This window comes from Canis lupus, chromosome 24, assembly GCF_003254725.2.
Source record: "Canis lupus dingo isolate Sandy chromosome 24, ASM325472v2, whole genome shotgun sequence".
NCBI classification, from domain to species: Eukaryota; Metazoa; Chordata; class Mammalia; order Carnivora; family Canidae; genus Canis; species Canis lupus.
The window spans coordinates 14,146,492-14,158,839 of NC_064266.1; the positions used below are offsets into that span (position 1 = coordinate 14,146,492).

Genomic DNA, 12,348 nt, shown 5'->3' on the forward strand with positions numbered 1-12,348 from the left:
CTTAGAGGTCGTGGAACAAAGAGACGGGGTCCTGGGAGCTTACACAGAGGCAAATCAGAGCCCGGGAGGGAGTAGAAATATGATTTCTACTTTTCCTCTTTTCTTCCCCATACTTTCCAATGCAGAGCAAGGCCAAACATGGTGGGGGGCAGACTGACATTCTCTCAAGCTCCTTGAGATGCAGAAAGAACCCCCCTCCACTGTCCATCTCACCAGAACTTTCCTACAACATTCACAGTCCTTTGTACCCACCTCCACTACAGGGGCCTGTAACATACAAGTGCAAAATAAAAGCAAAGATAAAGCTGCATCCTTTGATATCATTGGTAAAACAGATAACCAAGATAGGTCAGTTCTGTATCTGCTGACCAAGTTCTGGAGGACAAGGTGTGGCCTTGATGTTCTGACCATACACGCGATTACTAGTTGTTCAAACATTGAAATAATTCTATGCCCCACAGTGCCTGAGGACCCCTAGCCCTCCCCACAATCAGGCAGAAGAAAGGCCAGTGATTGGCCCTGGTGCAAGAGGGTGTTCTCCACGTCCCTGCTCCAGTTCTATTGCCCACCTACCGTCTGCTGTGATTGGTTAGTGCCTTGCTCGGTCAAAGCTTTTGACTACCACTTGTAGAGCATCCACAGCCATGATCCTGGCAGGTAGCCAGCAGATTATGCAGGGCACTGCACCTGCTAGCTGACATTTCCATTCCATATGGTGGTCAGAAAAACAGTACTTATGGTGTTTTAACCAGTCAAGGAACAAGAGATAATCTCTCCACAATTCTAAATAGTCCCACACTTATCATTTTCAAATGTATTCTTATGCTTTGCAATGGGCTATTAAGAATCTCTTTTACGAGTTTGTGCATCCTTCTTCTTAAAGACCAAAGAGCAGAATTCTATAGGTTTTAAGTGAGATCAGATATTTGAGAGATTTTTTTTTCTTTTTTTTTTTAAAAGATTTTATTTATTTATTCGTGATAGTTACACAGAGAGAGACAGAGAGGCAGATACACAGGCAGAGGGAGAAGCAGGCTCCATGCAGGGAGCCCGACGTGGGATTCGATCCCAGGCCTCCAGGATCGTGCCCCGAGCCAAAGGCAGGCGCCAAACCGCTGCGCCACCCAGGGATCCCTATTTGAGAGATTTTAAGATTATTTCCAGCATTTACATCTCCTCTGGACAAGCAGGTGGGGATGCACCCTGGGGCAAGAGGCAGCAGGTACTTCCCAAAGTCAGAGCCAAAAAAGAAAAACACAGGAGTCTCCCCTGCTCAAAGACAGACAAAACGGCCTCTCAAAAATCTTCTGTTTTTCCCTTTCTAACAATCCCATTAGAAGCAGGTAACAATGCTGAAAATTTTTTATTGCGTAAAGGAAATTCAAAAGACACATACGAGTGTAAGGTAAGCCAGCCTAGGCATCAGAGACACTTCATAAGATAGGCCATAAGATCTAAAAAGAATGTCCATGATTTATTTTGTCATTGAGGTCCTTCTAGCTCTTAGATAGAAAGGTAACAACTGGATGAATTTCTCAACATGGAAAATAGAGATAAAATTAAAATCACAAACTAGCAAAAATTGACACAGACTGACAAGATCACGGGAGCTATCTATCATACTTTGTAAGTTACTTCACAAATCTTATCTCAGTGGTTTCAAAGTGTGGTTCCCCAGAGCAGCAGCCTCATTATCACTCAAAAAACAAAAACAAACAAACAAACAAAAAAAATCCTATGAGAAATTCAGATTCTCAGGCCCCACCTCAGACCTTCTGAATCAGGCCCTGAGAGTGGGATCAGCAATCTGAGTGTTGCCAAGCCCGCTCTGATGTATGTCTCTGATGTTTCTGACGTATGCTCAAGTGTGAGAAGTGCTGCTTTATCCTACTGGGTACTCCCAACCATGCTATGTAAAATAGGTTTAAAAAAAAAAAAAAAAAGGAGCATTCTCACAGTCTTGCACAAGAGGCAGCAAAGATTCAGAAGAGGCAAGTGATTAACCTAAAGTCACACAGGTGACTGGCAAGAGAATCAGCAGGTAAACTCAAGCCTTTGGACTCAAGATCTAGTTCTCTTTTGTCTTCATCATGCAGTATCACTATGATGCAATATAGTTAACCGGATCACCTAAACTAGTTTGATTTTGGAATGGCAAATATGAACCAGAACCTAAGTTCAAAAGTAAACTTAGGCCACCTATATCCACCTGAGGAGGATACAGGGGACCTAAGAAAGTCTGGTGGCCTCTTAGTTCACAGATCACCATGGAGATGCAGAGCTACGGAGCTTACTGGAGAGTTCATCATATGCCAGATAACTTGACTCTTGGGTGCAATCTAGGTTCTCCCCTATAGAAGATCTAAGATTCTCCAGGCCTCCTCTCCTTAGTGCTTACATCCTTCCTGTAGGGTTTCCCAGGAAACTCACTGTTGTGGTGCTCAGAAAGAGCGCTTCTCACCTTCAGGTGGTGTCTGACTGGTGGCCTCTCAACAGAGAGTAATGACTCTCATTGCATCACTCCTCATCTCTATATGACCGGTGGTGCTCCTGATAACTTTCTCTCTCCTCTACCTATCATGTAAGGTCTGTAACAGCAGAGATTCTGTCTACAGTGGTCATCACCCCCCTGATCTAGGGTAGGGTCTGGCATTATAGGTAAAGAAGAAATACACAGGCCATGAATGCACAGTAATAAAAATCATCTACCAGGATGTATCAAAATGTGTTCCACAGAAGAGCCTCATTTTCAAAGTGACACTGGCTATTTTCTTTCAAATAAGACATTCTGGAACATTGTTTAAAATCATCACTGTGAATAAATCCAGAGTTTATAGTGGAATATCCTTTTATACTCTGTAAAGTCTCTCTCTCTCCTCTCTCTCTCTCTCCCTTTTCTGCCCTTACCTTCTTGTAGGTAAACTCTCTATTGGAGACCTCAAGGTGGGCAAGCCTGTTTTATTTGCTACTGAACTGCGTTTTCTTGCTCCTTGTTGTTGTTTTTCCTTCACACAAACAAAGCATTTAATCTGTGTCTGAATTTATTGTTTAGATTCTATTCCATTTACAAAAACATCCGGTCATTACACTGGGACGGAAGAAGAAAAGTGTAAAGTCCTCAGTAAAAGGATGTGTGTTTACATCTTTGCCTACGGCATCAAATAATTGGCATTAGCTTTCAAGGAAGCTGTGGCTCATGCTCCAAGTTAGGCTTGCACTTCCAACTGGACGAAATATAGACACAGACTCACTCCCCTAAGTAATTGGTTTCGCTACCTGGAATATTTAAATTGTTTTCAGACACTGGAAAATGGCTTAAGAAGATTAGAGAAAAATACCCTGGGGGATAACAGGCTATAATTTACTAGGTGGAAAATCTTTTCAGCAAGAAGAACACCTTATTCCCCTATAATTCCTCCTGTTTAAGAGATGTGTAGACCTACATTTCTCTAGATCCTGACAGCTCAGGTTTATCCCGGTGGGTCGCTCTTATCAAACCTTTTGAATGACACCCAGGACATGAAAACTGATATGATAATGTCCTCCATCTGAAGATTCCCATGTTTTCAGCAATTATAAATGTAAGTGTTTGAAGCCAATGTGGGGCGGGGGGTGGGGGGGGCGTCGCTTGAAGTCTTGGGGTCCAGGGCTCAAGTGAAACCTGGAGGTCCGGCTCTGGGTTAAGCTCTGCCCCACTTGGCAAAAGATGTCCACAAACTGTGGGGGGGACGCCTTGCCGGGTCTGCTCCCAGCTGAAGACTCCAGCCAGCTCAGTTCTCAAAAGGGGAGCCCTCTCCATTGCCCGCAGGCCCGCTGCACACCCCCGGACCCCCGCGGGGCCCCCCGCCGCCCTCTGGCGCTCCTCATCCGTGCCCTCGCCGGCCACTCCCAAGGCCCCTCGCTCCGGAGCCAGGCGCGCAAGTTTGGCATCAGCGACCACCTGTCGGCTGGACCGCTGCGTCCTCTGCCGCGTGGGCTCCCATCGGAGCGCGGGAGGGTCGGGAGCAGTCACCCCACGGCTTCGGACCCGAGGCCGGTCCTTCCTGGGACGCGCAGAGCAGGTAATGGGGGGGGGGTGCGCCGCGGGCGGGGAGGGGCGCGTCTCGGTCACACCCCAGCGCTCCCCAGCTGGTCCCAACTTCACACTTTCCAAACTCTCAGGCCGTCGCCGGGCAAAGCCCGCCCCTCCCGCTCCTCGGGCCCCAAGGCCTGAAGACCCTCAGGGGGCGCCGGCCAGCCCCCGCAGAGAGGGCCGCCCCGGACCCCGCCGGGCGCAGGAGCGCGCCAAGCCGCCGCTCTCCGCCCGCAGCCCGCCGCCCGCCGCCCGGCAGGGGCCACCCCGCGCGCCCCGAGGCCGCCCCGGCCGGAGCCGCTGCACCCATTGCATAACGCGCCCCTCGCCCCACCCCCACCCCCACCCCCACGCCCCGCGCCCCGCCGGCGCCCCCAGCCCGCCGCCCCGACTTACATCATCCCACTTGACGAATTTGGTGCCCTTCTTGAGGCTGTCGGACACGCACACGGGCTTGAGTTGCAAAGCGTGCACTCCGGGCTGAGCCCCGGCCATCTGGGCTCATCGGGGCTCCGGGCGGCCCGGGCGAGCGCGGCAGGGACGGGGCGCGGGGCGCGGGGCGCGGGCTCCTTTCTCGGCTCCGCGGCGCTCGGCTCTGCTCCCCCGCCGGCCTCCCCCGGCCTCCCCCGGCCTCCCCCGGCCTCCCGGCCTCCCGGCCTCCGCACCTCCTCCGCGCGGCTCAGCAGGCGGGGCGCGCGGGGGCCAGGCGCCGGGCCATGCCCCGGGCGGGACGCGGGGTCGGGCGCCCGCGGGGGCTGCGGGGCCTCGGAGGGCGAAGGCGAAGGGAAGCCGAGCCGGGCGGCCGACGCTGCCAGCTGCCGCCGGGTCCTGCTCCGCCGCCGCCGCCGCCGCCTCGAGGCGCACCATTCAGCACATCCTCTACACACAGAGGGAGAGCGCGAGTGACACACGCTCGGCGCCCCCCCCACTCGCTCCTTCCCCTCCTCCCGCCTCCTCCCGCCCCGCTTCCCCGCCACCCTCGCTGGCTCGCTCCCTCCTTCCCCCGGCGGCTTCCAGCCCAACTTTGCGCGCTGGGTCAGGCGCCGGGAAGCGGGGACGCAGCGGCACCTCCCGGCGCCCGGGCCCCACTGCAGCCGACGCCGGCGCCGCCCGCGCCCTCTGAGCATGCCCCGTGCCGCGGTGGCTGGGGCGCCCGGGGTGCCCTGGAGCCGCGCGTCCCCTGGGGCTTGGCGGGGAACTCGCGCCGGAGCCTGACGCGTCTCCGGATCCAAACCGGCTGGAGAATGGGGGAGGTCGGGAGGGCCCCGAGAGGCAGCCCCCTCGCTGGAGCTCTCCAGCGCCGGCCACAGCCCAGCTCTTTGCGAATAGGACCTATCGGTGGGGAAGAGAGCAGTTGAGAGGCGGCGTGAGGGCTCTTTGGGGAAACCTCGGGGCGCCTGAGAGTTTGCAGCGCGCTGGCCTTGAAGCAGGGGCATGCGGTGAAGTCGTGCTTTGGAGAAAGCAAGCCCATCCCAAGAGAGACAATGGCTTTGCTTCCCATGGAGACAGAAGGCCCCCTCTTCTCTGCACGTGGTGTGTGTGTGAGAGAGAGAGGGACAGAGAGACGGACAGAGGGAAAGAGAGACAACGGAGAACGATGTCTCACGGATAGAAAACTTGCTCATTCAATAACACGAATCTAAGAATGTTTGTCTCCATTCAACAAACATTTCTCATTTCTTAGAAAAAGAGAGAAAGAGAGATACCCTCCACAAGGATAGGTGAAATTTAAGATCGCCAATACCAGTGTTTGAGAGGATATAGGGTAACTGGAACTCCCATCCTTTGCTGGAGAGAGTATGAAATGGTAAAGCCATTTTGAAGCAGTTTCTTATGAAAAGTTAAACATTTACTTATCATAATACCCAGGACTTTCCCAAGAGAAATGAAAACATATGTTCACACAGACTTACGTAAGAGTGTTCATGGATTTCTTCGTAATAGCCCAAACTGGAAACTGCATATGCCAATCAACAGGTTTAATGGGTAAATAAGCAATGGAATGCCCAAACAATGGCAAACGTTCTATTCAGCAGTAAAAAGGAATGGGCGTCCACTCCAAGGATGAATCGTCTGAAGGAGCTGCATATTATATTCATGATTCCACTTGAAGAATTCTGGAATAGGCAAAATAGCCTATATTGACAGAAGGCAGGTCGTTAGTTGCTTATGGCCAGGAATGCACAGGGACTGGCAAAGAAAAGGCACCAGGGAAATTTTGCGGGTGTTGGAAATATTCTAGATCATGCAGGTACACATTTGTCAAAACTCATAGAACTAAAACGAGTACATTTTATCATAAATAAAATTTACCTCAATGAAACTGATTTTTAAAAAGAAAAACAGTATATGAACAAAGCACGAGAGACACCTTCCTCTCTTTTAAGCATTTGTTCTCCATGTCTTCTGTCACTAGGGCTTTCCAGGTCCAGTGTTCATAAACTAAGTCAAAACGTTACCAAAACTCCAATGGGGGAAATTTGCTTACTAAATAGTTCAATACATTAAAAAAATATATGTATTGATCACCAGCTATATACTAGGCACTAAGAATCACTATGGATAACCTGGTGAACATGACCCCAGACTCCTGCTCTCTTGTGGGGACCTTACCTTGTCCTCAGAAGCCACTTGCTACAAAGAATCCCTGTAAAGGCTGACTTGTTTCATCTGGATCACATGTCCCTAAACTGAACCTGAGTATATTCTCCACAGAACTTCTAACCAGTAGCCTTGGCTTGCCAGTTACCTTGCAGAAGGCACCAATCACAATCTCACGTTGCTTTTCCTTACTTTAGAGGATGCAGCAAGACTACCTCCAACTTTCCTGGCCTTCTCAATTGTCCTTACAATGGATCCCACTAGATTGGTTCTTTTTCGTTCCTATTCTGTCTTCTCTTTTTCTCCCCTTTTCTTTCTCCTTGCAATCTCTCCATTATCTACTGGAAGGATTTTGAGCAAATAGATTTTATCCACCAGAGTGGCTAAGAAAGACAAGATAGACAAGAGATGTGGCCTCCAGAAGAGGAATTTGGAGGATTAGAGATGGGCTGTAGCCAAATGAGAAGGTAGACTGAGTTTCTTCGTCGTCATGCCCTCCTTGTTCTCTTCCTTGCCCTTTTGTGCATCCACACATTTTGCCATGTGACCTTGCAGTTTTCAACTAGATGACTGTGATTTATCCACCCCATTTATATTAGACCGTAGCACTTGCTTTGGCCAACAGGATAGGAGATGCAATATGAGCAAAGGCTTGAAATATGCTTGTGAGGTTGGGCTTGCCCCTTTGGGTTTCTTGTCATTGCCATGAGATAAACATATCTCAGGGAGCCCTATTCGGCAGACTGAGGCCTAATCTCCAGGCTGGAGGAAGATCCATAGAACCTATCATAGAAAAAAAAAAAAAAAAAAAAAGAACCTATCATAGATTTGCCAGAACCCAACCAACCTACAGACTTATGAACATGACAATAGATGCCCATTGTTGAATGTTACTAAGCTAGAGGGTCATTTGTTATATACCACTATGGTAGCAAGAGCTGGTTGAGTCATTCATAAGATATTCTTGTTCCTTCCCAGATGTTAGTGTGAATGTGAATATAAGAAGGAAAATAACGCTGTAGAATTCTAAAGAGTGTTGGTGTTTCAAGACAAACATAGGCTCCCGGAACTTCCTCTGCCAGCGAGAAGATGCAGTTTGATCCAGGAAGGCTATGGGATAAATCTCTTCAACATGTATAAGGCTTGAGGCAGGTTGGATCAACCCCCTCATTTTCCACATCTCTGGTTAAGGATACAAGGCAGAAATAATTTTAAAGCATGGGGATTTTTGTCATGAAAAGGACATCCAAAGTTGTGTGAACCAGGCCTATGATCCATCAAGTTCAGTGTTCTGTTCTGTTTTTAAAACAATACAAAGTTCTGTGTGTTTTTTTTTCTTTCTCTCTCTCTCTCTCTTTTCTTTCTTTTTCCTTTTTTCTTTTCTTTTGTGTGTGTGTGTGTGTGAGAGTGAGAGAGAGAGAAAGAGAGAGAGAGCACAGCATTGACCTCCAGAAGGTCAGCCTCAAGGAGTTGGCAAAGCCAACCTTTACTGAGTACTCACTATAGGCCAGAGTGCTAGGCTAAGCTAAGCACTTCCCAGACACTCAATAACATAGCACTTACTTTTCAACAGCACCCTCCCACCCTCTTTTTCTTGTAAGCAAACCTCAATTTGATTCAGATGCTTGGGGAAGGTGGCTCCTCCGTCTTCCCAGGGAATGAACTATTATTAGTCTATTCTAAGTCGGTTATAGAATCCTATTCCCCTTTGTCTTTGATTAGTTTAGAAGGTGGTTAAGAGACCAGAATCTGGCCAATGGATTAGAAAGGTAGGGCTTTAGGGAAACATTTCTCTCCACCCGACCCTCTCTCTCTCGTAGTACATTCCTGTGTAAAGAGGATGGCCAAAAAAAAAAAAAAAAAGAGGATGGCCAAGTAGAAATATGCAAATATGGTCCTTCATGAGATTAAGTCTTTGACCATTTCTAGACTTCCTGATAAGTGATGTAATAAGTGTCTTTATTGTTTATGCCATATTGTTACTCCCAGATGATCTGGTGGACAATATTATTATCCCTCACTTTATAAATTATGAAGTTGAGACTTGAAGGGATAAATTAACCTGCTGAAGGTCACACAAATTAGAACTGAGATTGAGACCAAAGAACACTGACTTTAGCATTTACCTCTTCACCACCATGCTAGTCATTTCTAGAAGCTACAACTCAGATCTGAGTAATTTCTCCCTGCTTTCAACCACAACATAATATAAATATTCCCAATTTCCTTAGAAAATAATGGTATGTAGCCCAGTCTTTTATCAGCATAATTCTGGGCCTGCCATAGTGGGAAGAATAGGTATTTTAATTTGAACAGACATGTTTCTAGCAGCCAGTTCTACCAATTGCTAGATACTGGGAATATTGCACCCATTAGAATATTTCCAATATTGTATTTCCATACAATAGCCTAATATGGTAATAGATAAATAATAATGGTCATAAAAACTTATTCTGTGCCAGGCACTGTTGTAAGGGCTTCACACTTTTAGATCATTAATCCTCAAATGAACTACATCACCTGGATTACTATTCTTATCACCATTTTATAGTGGAGGAAACTGAGTCAGGCAAGAGTTAAATGTTAATCCATGATTTTTCAGCTAGTAAGTTGGAAGAACCAGAATTCAAACCTAGGCAATTTGGCTCTAGAGCCAGTACATGTAATCACCATTCTATGGTATAAAATCATGCGTTTAAGTTTCTGTCACATAGTGCTAATCAATGGTAGTTAATGCATCTATAATTATTCCAAAGGTGTACTTTATTACCTTTATGTGCCTTAGAATAACGTTTTATGTACAATATTCAAAGATAGCAGCCTAATTCTATAGTCTGTGATCTAGTAAACTTCTTCTTGCCTGCATTGATTCTATAAACTTTAATCATACTCATTTTTATCTCTAACCTGCTAGAATTCAATAGCTCTTTTCCATTATGAATAAATGAGTTCTAATTGCATGTAAGCATCAGATTCCTCTAACTCTACCCTTTTTGAAATAACAGAGAGATATGAAGAAAACCTTCCCAGAACCAGCTTTATAATAACTACATCTGGGTTACATTAAATAGTCTTTGGCACATAAAATCCTTCACATGTGCTGTTCCATACTCTTTCCCTGCCTGGATATCTGGAATGAAGACAACCCCCATGGTGACCTTGGGAACCATGTATTGAAGAAGACAGAACCTCTGTTAGCCTGGGTTCTGAATGGCTGCAGGGTGAAGGTCACTCTGATCACTTGCTCGCCTGCCTAATACAGTTATGTGAACAGAAATACATTTTCAGCGTAGGTAAGCTAGGAAGTAAATATCATTAGTATCATTGGTATCATCTTTACATTTCACAATAATATGAGATAAAGTTTATACATCTTAGATGGTAAATAAGAATATGCATCATGATGAAATTGCCAAGTTCTGACTCAGTGAGATCTGTTATTATCCAGTAAAACACTGAGATAGGTAGAGGCTCAAAAGAAGAAACTTAAAAATTATCACCAGCACATGGAAAAAAACCTATACTTTTTCTTCCCCGGAGGCTCTTATTTGAACTCTTTCTTAATAGCACAAAGCATTTTTGTCTACATTCTATCACAAAAGAAAAAAGCTTTCAGATTGAGTTAGTTATGTCATTAAAAAGGTGGGATTTTTTCTTCTTTTGGAAAAACAAGAAAAATGACCTTATATTCATTTAAGCTCCATTTTATCCTTCATGTAAAGCAAAAGCTTTCATTGAAATCTGGCTGATCGCCTTAAACATCATTTAAAAAAAAAAAAAGAATTTGGAAGTGCAGCTCCAAAAATGTTTAAAGAGAGACATTCTCAGCAGCATCTGGCTTTCACAGAAAATGCAGGCATTAGGGAGTGAGGACCACAGAAGCAATGCCTCAGGACAGATAGGAAGCACTGAAGAAAGACCTCTCCACCTCACCCTTCTTCCCCCACTGCCATCTCCAGACCCTCTGGAGTGTTAAGATACAATCTTCAAGAGTCAGTTTATCTTCCAGACATGTATCTGCACTGTTCTATAAAAATAAGCGTCAGCACACCCATAATCCTCTCTCACTTCAAATATAACCACTACGCTTTGAGTCTCTAGTGATATCTCAACAGAATTTAAAGGAAATTTCTTTTTACTTTTGAGCTTTTGAACACAATGAATGTATTCACACTTGGAAAAAAAATCTTTTGGCCTATTGACTGGCAGGTTATAATCCTCTTCGTGATTAAAGTAGAGTTAAATTCTACAATTTTTGTACCTCTTCTTCTTATACATAGTTTTCATTGAACATTTACTGATACAAAAATATGGAACCTTCTTTATCAGCTATCTTCGTCTGGGGCTTTTGGCAAACAACAACATGGCTTTGTTTCTGGATCCATCCTTTTCTTGTCTGGCACTCTCTCATTTCACTGTAGTTGCCCTACCTTAGCAATCAAAGAGCAAACTCTTTGGTTATAACTATTCATATTACTATTTTAAACATACAAAGGCAGTGAGGGAAAGTTATTTTTTTCTGAAAGGCTTTTCAGAGAGGTTCAAGTTGTGCATCCAGTTTCCATTCTCCTAAAGCCCATTAGCAGTAGGATTCTGTTGACTGGAAATCTCCAGAATTCCCCACGGGAAAATTTGAAACTGGCTACCTTACACAGCATTGGCATGGGGGAGAGGGTGAGGTGGGGTGCTAGGAGAAATCAAAGAAAGAGGTAGAGCCTCCAGATTGGTAGATGGCAGGTTGAACAAGCAAAGGAACTTATACAATGCTTGTCTTGGCAGCTGAGAGACAAGTAGATCTCTGCACATGCCCATCAAAACCTTAAAAGTTTATATGGAGATCTTGCCTTGATTCAGTTCAGTTGAGGTGGCCTCAACAAACACCTTAAGTCTCAAGGTTGTATCTTTGGAAATGGCTACTACTGTGGGAATAGTTGTCAGAACATATGTTCTGGAACAGGGGAGGGAGTGAGGTGATTCTGATTGCCTGGACCTAGTTCATGAGTCAACCCACGGTCACATCTTTTTGATGACCTCCTCTAACAGACTTCAATTTAATTTGGAATAGAAATGTACTTTGTTCACCCTCCTTCCTTCTGCCTTCTTGCTCCATGGAATACCCACTTGATGGCTTAAATGCCAGCCATAAGCTGACCTTGAGAATGGAAGCCAGGAGCCAGCCTGGTAGAACAAAAGAAGTCCTTAGCTCTCCTAACCATCACATCACCCTGGGTCATGGGGGAAATGGGTTAATACCCTGGGTTAAATGAGGAGGAAAAAATGAGGAGGAAAAAGCTAACCTTGAGAATGGAAGCCAGGAGCCAGCCTGGTAGAACAGAAGTCCTTAGCTCTCCTAACCATCACATCACCCTGGGTCATGGGGAAAATGGGTTAACAACCTGGGTTAAATGAGGGGGGAAAAATTTCTATCTTGTTTATATCCTTATAATTTGGGGGTTTTCAGCCTAGGCAGCCACAACTATCCTAGCTGATAGAGAAGCAAACATCAGACACTCTGGTGGCTTCTGGTGCTATTGTTTCGCTCCACATCAGTCTTCGAATGCCTTTCAATGCTCTGTGCTAGCAAGTTAGGAAAAATGTCTTTGTTTTTTTCTGTGTATTTCCCCTTGGTTTTTGTTCCTGAAGAAACTGCTGGTTCTCAGTCATTCCACCAATTC

At 45.9% G+C, this 12,348-nt stretch overlaps 1 protein-coding gene and 1 long non-coding RNA gene across 4 annotated transcripts in view; one reads left to right on the forward strand and one right to left on the reverse strand.

Annotated features, from left to right (window-relative positions):
- The window catches only part of PLCB1 (phospholipase C beta 1), a 670,476-nt gene extending 665,782 nt beyond the window's left edge, over window positions 1-4,694 (reverse strand). For both annotated transcript variants that reach the window (XM_025469336.3, XM_025469337.3), the window contains exon 1: window positions 4,469-4,694. In XM_025469336.3, the coding sequence (XP_025325121.1) occupies window positions 4,469-4,567 (99 nt within the window). In that variant the 5' untranslated portion in view covers window positions 4,568-4,694. The remainder of the gene's footprint in view (window positions 1-4,468) is intronic.
- The window catches only part of LOC112673610 (uncharacterized), a 65,211-nt gene continuing 55,868 nt past the window's right edge, over window positions 3,006-12,348 (forward strand). For both annotated transcript variants that reach the window (XR_003144932.3, XR_003144931.3), the window contains exon 1: window positions 3,006-4,061. This is a non-coding gene — a long non-coding RNA (uncharacterized LOC112673610). The remainder of the gene's footprint in view (window positions 4,062-12,348) is intronic.